Source organism: Podarcis bocagei, assembly GCF_964188305.1.
Source record: "Podarcis bocagei genome assembly, chromosome: 1".
Taxonomy (NCBI): Eukaryota; Metazoa; Chordata; class Lepidosauria; order Squamata; family Lacertidae; genus Podarcis; species Podarcis bocagei.
The window spans coordinates 285576-297400 of NC_138125.1; the positions used below are offsets into that span (position 1 = coordinate 285576).

The 11825-nt window shown below is 52.0% G+C and overlaps 1 protein-coding gene across 3 annotated transcripts; it reads right to left on the reverse strand.

The window, feature by feature from the left end:
• Nucleotides 1-458: 458 nt before the first annotated feature.
• LOC308588074 (cytochrome P450 2H1-like) lies at nt 459-7824 on the reverse strand. Of its 3 annotated transcripts, none has more exons than XM_081196292.1 (9): nt 7299-7824; nt 6147-6309; nt 5364-5513; nt 4536-4696; nt 3185-3361; nt 2383-2524; nt 2024-2211; nt 1410-1551; nt 459-1107 (listed from the first exon to the last, which is right to left on the reverse strand). In XM_081196292.1, exons 1-9 carry the CDS (start codon nt 7476-7478, stop codon nt 926-928), a joined length of 1485 nt encoding a protein of 494 aa, XP_081052418.1. In that variant the 5' UTR covers nt 7479-7824; the 3' UTR covers nt 459-925. The 3 variants fall into 3 exon arrangements, with proteins under 3 accessions (XP_081052418.1, XP_081052419.1, XP_081052420.1); XM_081196293.1 differs by having other exon boundaries at nt 6888-7402; XM_081196294.1 differs by lacking the exons at nt 6147-6309; nt 7299-7824 and adding an exon at nt 5885-6036.
• Nucleotides 7825-11825: the final 4001 nt, after the last annotated feature.

Here is an 11825-nt window from a genome sequence, read left to right on the forward strand (position 1 = left end):
AGTCCTGTCGCGACAGTCTTCAATAAAGACCAGGCCTACAGGCTGCTGATTTGCTCCAAGTTACTCTGGTTGGTGTCTTTACTTTTATCCAAGGGAGCCCTCGGATTTTTCCGGTAACAACTGGGCTGAGACCCCCAAGAATCAGCAGAAGGGGGGGAGCTATCCCTCCTCCTTCCCCCGTGGGTGCAGGGGGCTGCCCCTGGGAGCTGGTGGCTTCTTCATGGACATTTCCGCAGACTGCCCCCCTCTGTGCAGGAGGTTGAGGGGTGGGGTAGGGTGAGGCGGATCCTGGGGTTGGCTGATGCTCCTCTCCTTCCCCCATGCCTGGCTCCCTCTGCCCCAGCCTCAGCTGCAACCAGATGGGGCCCTGGGACCAGTGGGGGGAAAGAGGTGATGTGGGGCAGCCAGGCAAGTGTCTCTGGGGGAGGGTGGAACATACATGTGGAAGAACCAAGGGGTACACAATTACTACGGTTTATTGAATTTGTTAGTTGCTTTAACTTGCTCAGCCCAAAGTGACCTGCCACCAGCTGCTCCCTGGAAGAGCAGCCACCTGCAGAGGCCAAAGGGGAACACCCAGCCCCACACCCGCCTCTTCTCTCAGTGGCCCAGCAGAGCTTTTGTTGCCTTCCTGCAGTTTCCCCACATTGCAGCGTCAATGTCTCAGCTCAGTCTTGGCAAATGTAAAACCTGTGCATAGAACAGCTTTTTGTGCCATGAGTTATAAACCTTAAATTTCCTTCATCCTTTCCACCCACCACCCGTTTTTCTCTTTGCCCTTTGTTGTAATATATTTACCAATCTCCAACAATTCACCCCCCTCCCGGCTTTCGAGAACCCTTCCAAGAGGCAGGTTACAATAAAAACAGAACATGCCACTGAGCCATGGCTGTGGCAGCCGTGTGGGTTGCCACCTTCCCACCCTTCAGCGAGGGGCAACGCGGAGCTGGTAGGCTTTGGGGGCCATTGTCAGGAATGCTGGTGCTGGCGAGGCATCGAGGTCCTCAGGAGCCACAAGAGGGACCAGGTCAAAGTGTTGCAGGATGGATGTCAAGGCCACAAAGATGGTCATGTCCACCAGCTTCTTGCCAATACAGGCCCGCTGGCCTGCAAGCAGAAAGGGAGGTGAGCCCTGGAAGTGCCTTCCTGGCTGCATCCTTGGAATGGCAAAGCCACACCGGCTGGGATGGCAGGAAGGGGGACCAAATGAGATGCTAAATTGCCAGGGGGGGGGGGGAGGCAGAGCAGCTCTTCCATGCTGTGGGCACAAAATCTATGGCTGTCTGTGACCCTCCCACCTCCAAGCAGCCAGAGACTCCAGCCATGCATTGGAATTAGGATGAGGCGTAGGAGAACCTGTTTGGCTGCAAGATTCCTTTCAGCTGTAAAATGAGGATTCATCTATTTACCTACGGAAAGTGGGATGAAGAATTTGCTCTCCTTCAGGCCTCCGTTATCATCCAGGAAATGTCCAGGATCAAACTGCAGTGGGTTGGGGAATTCTCTGCTGTCGTGCAGCGAAGGCTTCAGAGCAGGGAAGACTGTGGTGCCCTGGTGGGGGGACAAAGAGAGGAGACCCTCCTGGGCTCAAGAGGTTCTTCTCCAAAAGAGAAGGAAGCAGAGAGTTCTGCCCTGCAGGTGCAATCGCAGACAAGGCCCTTGAGGTCTGGGGTCACCCCCTGCCTGGCTCAGGTGGGGCAGCCCTCAGTAACCTCCTCTGGGGACCAGGTGCCTGATGGAGAAATGACTTACCGTACTCCCACCCCAGCCCTGGCCTCCGTTCTGGGTGCTCCTGTGGACCTCAGGAGTCTCAGGCTTGCATGGAGGGGACTACTTGGCAGGGTGGCCTTGATTCGCATGCAAAGTGCCGGCTGCACATTTCTGGTGCTGTGTGTTTGGAAAGCCCTTGAGTGTGTCCTGCCCAGCTTTCAAATCTGCTCCTCCACTATAACCAATAGCCAGAAGGCTCCACAGTGTCTGCTGTGGATGAAAGGAAACTGCACACAGGAGGCCAGAAACTGACCTTGGGGATGAAGTATTGCCTGAAGAGAGTGTCCTTTGTGGTTTCATGTGGCAGATTCAGTGGCACAAGCACCAAGGTCCGATGGATCTCATGGATCACAGCATCTGTGTAGGGCATCTTTCCCAGATCCGCCATGCAAGGACTTCGTGATGAGCCAATCACAGTATCAATTTCTTGATGAACTTTCTCTAAGGTGAAAATAGATGAGATGTAGTAAGAGTGAGATTTTTGTGAGTGTGATTTGATTATTATTTTTTTGCTTTGTTTTTTGTTTCTGCCCCTCTTCTCTGCCCCCTTCTTTTCCAAGCTCCTCAGTCTCCCAACTAGAAGCCCCCCACTTCTGTCAGGGTGCGGCCTACCTTTGACCTCTGGGTGCTTCATGAGAGTCAGGAGGGCGTAACTCAGGGTGAGGCTGGTGGATTCTGCTCCTCCAATGAAAAGGTCTAAGATGCTCCTCACCAAACCTTGAAGATCAAACACTGACCCACTGTTCTGCTTCTCCTGTGGGGAGGTTGGAAGAGACGACAGATGCACAAAGCACATTATTTGCCCAGAGTAACTCTGCCATTACAGAATTCCACCACAAACACCTCTCAAGGATCTGGGGCTGGGCCTGTCTGTCATGTTTGCAATGCAGAGATAAGTCCCAGTCCTGGAAAACTCTTCCTCTCATCCTGTGTGAGGGGAGAGGACTTCCCCAACCTGCCATCTTCCAGGATCCCTCTCCTCAGCACACCCACCCACCCACTACCCAACCCACCCCCCACTCCCTCCTGCGTAAAGCTGGGGGGAAGGGGGTGCAATGAGAAGCAGAACAAAGCCTTTTGTGCCCCCTCCCTCTGCCCCTGCTGCCATGGCCCAGCATAAGGTGGGAACAGGGGGCGCTTTGACCCTGGATGTGGGCTTCCAGCGAAAAAATGTGCCCTGCTGCCCCCTTTCATACAGACACGTTTCCCTGCCACCTCCAGTCTGGAAACGTGGCAGAGAGGCTCTGCTGAGCACACAGCCAGGGGTGGCACAGCACCACATGCACCACATGGCACCTGCCCTCGGATGGCTGCCATAGTGAGACCCAGTGAGACAGCGGATCAGCTTCTGAGCAGGGTGGCCCAGGGATCACTGCAGGCAGGACAGCCAAGGAGGCAGGTGACACGCCCCCACCTGCTCCATCTTAACGAGAAAGGCATCAATGAAGTCCTGAGGCTGGCTGGGCGTCGTTGTCTCCTGGTGTCTTTTCACCCGCCTTGAGATGAAACGCTTTAACTCCTCTGTATTTTTAAATATCTTCTTGTGAGATCCAGGGAAGTATTCCAGGATTGTCGGGAAAATATTGTACAGCTGTGAAGAGCAGGAGGTAAAACTCACCATGTGATTCCTGCCTTGCAGGGGGTTGGAGTAGATGCCCTTTGGGTCCCTTCCAACCTACAGTTCTGGGATTCTATAGTTGCCTGGCCATAGAAAGGAGCATTTCTTACCATTCAAATGGCATTTCCAGTCTGCCTGCCCTATGTTCAGGTAGACCCGAGTAGCCCAATAACTGCTCACATCAGGCAGCCTTTTCCAAAATCTTAAACTGGAAACCAGCCAGCCAACCTCCCCCCTCACCCTCCAGGGTAGTGCATAGCATTTACACAGGAGATGGTGCTGCTCTGCCCCCCCACCCCCCGCAACCTCTTCCTCCTCCTCTGGATGTTCATAGCTCAGCTCTCTGTTCTTGCAGGCTACCTTGCATGCTGCAGCCCAGGGGTGAGTTGGCAGGTGGGGGGCAGGCACTCTGACCCACTAATTGGTCAGCCGGGGTCCAGCGTCTGAGCGGCTTAAGGGGAGCAAGCGGGTTGGAGCTGCTCCCCCCTGTTCAGCCCTTGGTTCACAAACTTGGGACCCGTCTCTGTGAAGGGGGAAAGCTGACCTCTCCAGCCCCACACCCACTGCTGGGGACCCGCCCTAGCCAGCCCCATCTGCTCCCCTCACCTGGTGGGCAAGGGGAATTGGAAGGGCCCGGCTGATGGGAGCAGGGGCTGCCTTTTCGGTGAGACGGTGCAGGCATTTTAGGGAGTTTTCCACAAAGGACCCCAACTGTGTGGCTGTGTGCACATTACCTGTTTTTTCTCAATTCTGATCAAAGCTGATTTAGGGGAGAAGGACATCAAAATGCAGCATTTCATAGGGTAGATACAGGATAGATATGGATTGTGGCTTCCCCAGTCGGCAGTGGGGATGCCCTGGGTGCAGTCTGAAAGGGAGCGTGTCTTCTCTCTGTGCCTCTTGGCAGAGGGAGATGGGAGCAGCAGGAGCAGACCCAGACCAGAGTCAGGAAGTGCTGGCGGGGGGCACCATCACAGAAGGGCCCCCATGCTACCTCAGGCATAGATTGCATGATGGGTCACTTCTTGCCCCACAGGAAGAAAGGAACCTTGGCCATCTTCTGCCCTCCCTGCACATCCTATACAGAGCATCGCCCCCCCCCCCAGTGGCTGAATGGCTGGAACAGAAGCCCCGCCTGTGTGCTCACCTTTGTCATTGGGCTGGACTGGAGAAGGGCATTTTCTTGAACCAGGCGGATGAATCCCAGGAACTCCTCGTCTTCATAGTCAAAGCGACTGCCAAAGGAAACTGAGCAGAGGATGTTGGCAGTTGCCTGGCTGAGGAAGCGAGATGGGTCGAAGGGCCTTCCTGCCAGGGCACAAGCAGAGGCATCATTTCGAGGCCATGGGGAGATCCCGGCTGCATCCGGTCAGGCCCCCCTCCAAGGCCAGGAAGGGTCAGGGCCCGTCTCCAGACCCAAGGGAGGACTAAGGATGGCTTCTGGCCATGTGGACTCTGCTCTGCTTCCACAGCCAGAGTTAGCAATGATTCTCAAACCCACAAGAGGGACTGTTTTTGCTCTCAGATCCTGCTTGGGGGTTTCCCATGGGGCAGTGGCGGACTTTGGGCTTTCACGACTATGCAACACTACAATCCAGCCCCCCCCCCCCGCTCTGTTCTACAGCCTTGTTTTGGTGCCCCCTGCAGGGTGTCTCACGCTACCCTAAAACTGCCTCTGATGGGTATCTGCTTGGCCCCTGTGAGCCCAGGAGTCTGGCCCAGATGGGCTCCCCTTGGCCTGATCCAGCAGGCCCTTAGGTTCTTCTGCCCACAAGGCCAGTCCTGATCAGGATCTATCCTGTGGAGCCAAAAAGTTAGAGCAGTCTGGCATATTGAAGGTGGTCGGGTCCCTCCCAACTTCACAGTTCTATGATTCTATGAGCCACCAGCCATTTGCTACTTGGAATAAAAGAAGTCTGCTTGAGGAGCCCGTAGCCCTGTGTGGTCTGGAGGTGAGGAAAAGAGGCCTCCTTACCATTTGTGTTTCTGAGTCTCTCCACCAGGAAACTCGCCTCCTCCTGGATCCTCTCCTCAAAGCTCCTTTTCCCCACCTCCAAGCTGCCCAAGGTGGCAACAGCAAACTGCCGCAGCTGCCTCCACGTCTCCCCGTTGCTGAAGCCAATTCCTGAGGACACGCAGAGAGGAAGGCAATGCATGAGGGGCAAAGGGGCCTTGTGGGGCCAGGATGCTTCCCCCCACCGCAGGGCTGCGCTGTCCCTCTGCCGTAAGCTGAGCAGCAGAGGGTGGAATTTGTCTGTCTGTCTCTCACACACCACAAGAGCCAAGGAAGCTCAATAGGGCAATTAGAGAGAAGGTGAATGGGGCATGTACAGGATTCGGCCTCATTGCATAGGGGAAAACAATCTGCCTTTCTGATGCCACAGACTTGGATCTGTATTTCTGCGGGAAAAGGGAGCAGGAATGGGGATGGGGAGGGTCACCCAAAACAGAGAACTACCGTACTTGGAACAAGGAGCTCCCCCAATACTTACTTACTTTTCCTCAGTTCCTGGCCTCTGGACCTTAACCAACACTCTCCCCCCATGAAGGGGAGCTGTGGACCTTAGTCTGTCAAATGCCCAGCAGAGACCTAATGGGTGGCGTGGGGAGGGGGGCATTCCTGTGTTGCGTTCACTGCCTTGCATAAGCCACACCTTAGAAAGCAGCCCATAAATACTTTTGACAAAGCCCCCGTGGGCTCTGCCTAAGGGGCTGGAGGCTGTGCGTGTGCTGGCGTGCCGCTCTTCCAGAAACCAACCTGTTCCATTGGCTGTTTTAGCCAGAATGGGGTTGCTTCCTCTGGCCCCAAAGGAGTCTCCCTGGGCCAGCAAGGCCTCCTGCGCCACTTCGTGCCCATAGAGCACCACGACCCGTTGAGAGCCCAGGTGGATGGTGAAGATGGGCCCGTACCTCTGGCTGAGCTGTGGGAAGAGAAGGGAGGGGGGCAGGCTTCCTTGGCGCAAGTCCAGGCTGACCTCTCGGGGGGGCCCTCAGGCTGCACCCCAAGAGCCCCGGCCAGCCTCCACCGCCAAGGGGTGTGCCCTTCTGGGCTCCTCGCTGGGAGCAGTAGAAGAGGGCTGCTTATTGTGGCAAAACAAGCTGATGGACTATGCTGAAATGGCAAAATTAACTGGGAAGTTCAGAAATCAAGAAGACAAGAACTTCACAAAAGAATGGGGAAAGTTCATAATTTATTTACGAGACCATTGTAAGCAGGTTAAAACATTAGGAGGATTTTAAACACATTTGTAAAGTAATGGAAAGTATGGATAATTTGGAAGGATAAAAATTTGGATAAGTATCGATATGCAGTTGTAAATATTATCATTAGGACCCATGGAAGGGATGTGGGGAAGTCAGGAAATTCAGAGTAATCTTGATAGTTGGATCTTGAATTGTTTTTTGTTGTATGTTTATATGTATTTTAAAATCAAATAAAAATATATTTAAAAAAGAAGAGGGCTGCTTATTTTGAGCCAGGGGCCTTCGGCGCACCTACCTGGGCAGAGTCTCCTTCGCTGGCGGCTTCTGCAGCCATTTGGTGCTGCTGTAAGGAGGAGCTCCTGGGTGGTGCCTCTGGGCAGCTGAGAAGGGCAGGGCTGCCCTTATTGGGCCCCAGTGTGTCCTGCAGCCTCACCACACGTGTGTCTCCTTGAGACAGGGTGGCAGAGGCACGCTGCAGGATGCGGTCCCCCCTTGCTCCAAAGCAGCCCTCCTGGGAACCCTCACATTGCAAAGTGCATCTCAGTCTGCAAACATCTGGGGCCTCCTGACTGTGAAGACCAAGAGGGTGAACTACTCAGGCCTCTTGCTGGGCAGGCCTGGGGTGGCACAGGCCCCATCTTGCCGTGGGGCTCCATGCCAGGCTAGCCTGCCAGCCCCCACCGGCCCGTACTGCATGCTGGCTTACCTTCTCCAAAGATCCGGGGAAGTCCGTGGTGTCCAGCTGCAGGATGTTCCCCACCCAGGGCAGGGGCTGGGGGCCTGGAGGGAGCCTCTGGCGGCCAGGCGCCTTCCTCCGGACTGAGAGGAAGAAGAGGCAAGCAGCACATAGCAGGAGAAATATGCCAGGGGCCCCCCAAGTCTCCATGACCAAAAACTGCACTTCACCAGATTGCAGGACAAAGGGAAGCTGTTTATTACAGTCCAAAATATGCAAAACTGCTCAGATGAAGGTGGGGCTGGATTGCTAGCCAATCGCCTTCTGTTGGTCTTCAAGATAACAACTGCAACCTTCTGTGCCCAAAGGTCACCGCTGGAGGTGTGTGGGAGGCCCTTGAAGGAAAGCCAAGGCAGATGCAGGCACACGCAGCCACCCACACAGCCTCCAAAATGCAGGACTCTCCTGGCACGTCCGGATCCATGAGAAGGTTCCTGCTGGCTCACAGCAAGGGGGGCCCAGCGTGCAGCACCCCCCCCCAAAGGCCCACCAGGCACCTCCCTGGAACCCACAAGCCCCAGCCCCAGCCCCAGCTCCCTGCTTCTCTTTCACACTGCTGCAGCGTCTTTTCTGTCTCCTGCAGTCTGTCCCACTCTGAATTTTGGGTTGTTTTAAGGCGGCCAGGAATGAGACACAGCATATTTCATCATACAGCAAATCTGCTTTGGCCACCTGCTTGCCCAGGGAGCCACAGCGACTGACCAACCAGAGGTGGTGGCAGGGAAGGAGCTGCTTGCAGGTCCAAGGGGATTCAATGCACTTCATGGGTTCAGGGCTTTTGCATTGTCCCCATGATGTCACCCTCATCCAAGTGACAACCTGAACTTTCCTCCCAATTAATTGGGGTTTCCCCAGTCTATGAATAATCTGATGCGGGTCGATAGTGGGGGAGATCAACCTAAAATCACATCCTAGCCAAGTGTGGACACTGAAGCAGGTAATTCCACATGATGTTCTTGAGAAGCGCCTGCTGGACCAGGCAAATGACCCTTTCTAGTCTAGTGGCCAAGCAGATGCCTTTGGGAAGCTGTCAAGCAGGATTTGAGCTCAAGAGCAATTCTCCCCCCCCCCCAGTAGTTTCCAGCAACTGGGATTATTCAGAAGGATTGCTGCTTCTGACCAGGCTCACTGAGCTTTGCATTGCAGGCCCCCAGGCAGTGGGTCCCTGAGAGACAGTCTGATTCACTTTAAACTTGTTTTTAGAGCCTTTGAAAATCTGCACAAACTTCAGTACAAGGATTCTGAATTGCAAGCTTAGCATCATTGTGTCTGCCCAGAGACCCAGGCAAAAATGTTCCTATGCAACCAGACCTTTGGCTGATTAGCAGTCAATGTGCTTTTAAATGTGTTTTTTGGACGGGAGCAGGAACATTACTGTTTTGTTTTTGTTCTTGTTTTTATTCTGTACTTTGAGGGTTTTACATTGTTAACTGCCTTGCGGTTTTCAGATGAAGGATGATATACAAATTTAATTAGGAGGAGACAGAGGAGTAATAGAGGTCAATATCACTTGTAACAATACCAGTCTTGTTTTTCTCTTTTGTTTTTGAAGACACAAGTGAAAGATTCAGAAAGTCACAAACTGAAAACAGGAACAAAAGAATATCTGAAGACACCATGGCAGAAGCTGCAAAGCCAAAGTCTGCACCAGGTATAAACCCGGGGTGGGGTGGGGTGTGGAGAACATTTTTCAGGTTTCTAAGATATGTCAAAGACTTATAGGTCAGCCATACTGAAAACAGGCGTCTCCTGCTGGAGTCTGAGGGTTCTGCTGGGGAAGAGGGTTCTGTGGCCTTCGTGCAGCGGCTGGATCCTGCCATGTCGCCCTTCTGGTTTCTCTGGCCTGGTATCAGTGCTGCAATCAGGAGAGGAATCCAGAACTGCCCCCAGCTGCAACTGCAAGATCTGTCACTGTTAAGACAGACAAGGCAAGAGCTGGGGGTGGGGGTGGGGCAGAGTCCTGTTTCCCAGCAGGGGGCAGGCCAGGTGAGCCCTAGAAGCCGAACCCCACGGGGGGGGGGGGGACCCTGGCCAAGGGTGTGCCCTGCACGGTTGCCCTGGAGTCCGAGAGCAGGACTTCTAGTGGATCAGGCCCTGTTTAGAATGCTGACCTCCTGCTTTATCAACTGAGTGGCTCTCAAAGGCTCTTTTACGCAAGACAAGCACAGGAGCTGCTGCTTTGGACAAACACAGCGAAGTTGCCTTGCGGCAAAGGGCTCTGCTTCCCCCAGGAAAACCCCTTGTGTGCCGAGTGCTTGGCTGGAGGGCACCTCAGAACCCCCCAAAGGAGACAAACTGTGCTCTGGTGCCAGAAGTGCAGATAGATTTTTTAAAAATAGGAACGATCCACAGGTGTATGGGTCGCATAGAAGCCAACTCCTAAGGGTCAAGGTACCTTCACCCCCCCCATAAAATATTTGAGGGCATTGCATGGAAGGGCTTACCTGTGCCCCTCATTATTTTATTCACGTTGGCCCTCCTGGTGTGCTGGACAGTTGAAGGAATACCTCTGCACATGTCCACAACAGACATCAGGTTTCCTAGGTTGGAGGAACACGTGCATGTTTTCCCCATCTTCCTATTTTTTACTGCAATTTGGAGCAAATCTGCAATATTGGAAAATGTAAAAAAAAGAAAGAAAAAGGGACAGGGAAGTTTAGTTTCCCCAACTGCCTTTAACCAGCTAATGAACCTTCCTGCCATTTTTCTTAGTATTTTGGCTCATCATTTGGTTTACATTTATTTTAGAGCCTAGAGGCATTACATGCTTTTAATGATACCTTATAGTTTTTATAAACTCTCAGTGTGCTTATTGCTTTTAAACATCACAGGCAATAAATAACAGAAGAACCAATGAGCCCAAGCAGGCAGGCAAAGAAGGGGTGGACAGAAAAAGAAAAAAGGAATGGTCTAATTGTAGAGCAAATCACTTGTTTACAGGTTGAAACCTATTTGTTAGCCAAATCAAGTGGACAAGAAGTTGAAAGAATAAGGCACTGAGGTACAGGAAAAGAATATTTAGCATTATAATTTGTCACCATGTTTTGCGGTGGGTTTTTCTACCCACTCCTGAAGCAGAGTAGCCAAGGAGAGAGAAAAATGAATTAATAGAAAGGACCGTTGAGCAAAGTGCATATTTGAAAAAGCAACAGAAGGTGGGGGTAGTGTTGGTAAGCTTTTGCTGCCTGGGGGAAGCCTAACAACTCTGTTGTCAAAGGGAGCTTGCCTCCTTGCTTGAATCTAAAAGGGGGGGGGGGGCAGAATTCTGCAGTTAACCTGAACAAACCTAAGGGCAGTCAAAATATAAAAAAATAAAAAGTCCAGTAGCACCAACTAAGTCTGTTCTGGGTATAAGCTTTCGTGTGCATGCACACTTCTTCAGATACACTGAAACAGAAGTCACCAGACCCTTCTATATAGTGGGAGGGTGGGGTGGGGTTTTTCTCACAAGGGTAGTAGGAGATGGGTGATAGACTCAATGGGTATGGTAAACTTGTTGACAACTGTTAATGACTGCAATTAGTCCTACAAGAAAAAGCAAGGGATAGCTTGCAGATGATTAGCACAGGCATGGACAACCTCAGCCCTCCAGATGTTTTGGGACTACAACTGCCATCATCCCTGACCACTGGTCCTGTTAGCTAGGGATGATGGAAGTTGTAGTCCCAAAACATCTGGTGGGCTGAGGTTGCCTATCCCTGGATCAGCATATGTAATGAGACAGAAAAACTCCACCCCACCCTCCCACTATATAGAAGGGCCTGGTGACTTCTGTTTCAGTGTATCTGAAGAAGTGTGCATGCACACGAAAGATTATACCCAGAACAGACTTAGTTGGTCTCTAAGGTGCTACTGGACAATTTATTGTGTTTTTTTAATATATTTTGACTGCGTCAGACCAACACGGCTAGCTACCTGAATCTAAAACCTAAGGGCATTCACTCAATCTAGTCTCTCTGAAATGCAAATATGGCTTGTCTACAGAACCTTCTCACTCCTTCCCTTAGCTCCACCTCCCAACAAAGGAAGGAGGAAACTGCATGGATGGACTAGTATTGGCATCCATTAGCCTAGCTAATTAGCAGCTAGGAAGAGCTCAGAAGAACATACATAACAAACTGTTCATCACTTTTCGTTGTCATTATTATATTTTTTAAGCTGTATTTTCAGAAATGCTCTGGGAAAGACTTACCTCTCATTTACCATTAAGTTTTTCTGCAGGGACACTCAACAGAGTCTTTGCCCTACAAGTAAGTTGCCCTCCTGAATCGTGAATATAAACTGTGAATGGGGTTTTAGGAGAGCGGCACAACACCCCAAAGCAGCATTTTGCTCTTATGGCAGTTTAAAAGGGTTCTACCCTCCACCTTCAGGGGGGCTGTGGAAGGCAAAGGTTAGCAGACCTTCCTTGAAGAATTTTCTCAAAAGAGACCATCTTCCTGAGGATGTTTCACCCCTCCCATTGCAAGAATCTGCTGACAATGTTTCAGGAAGGAG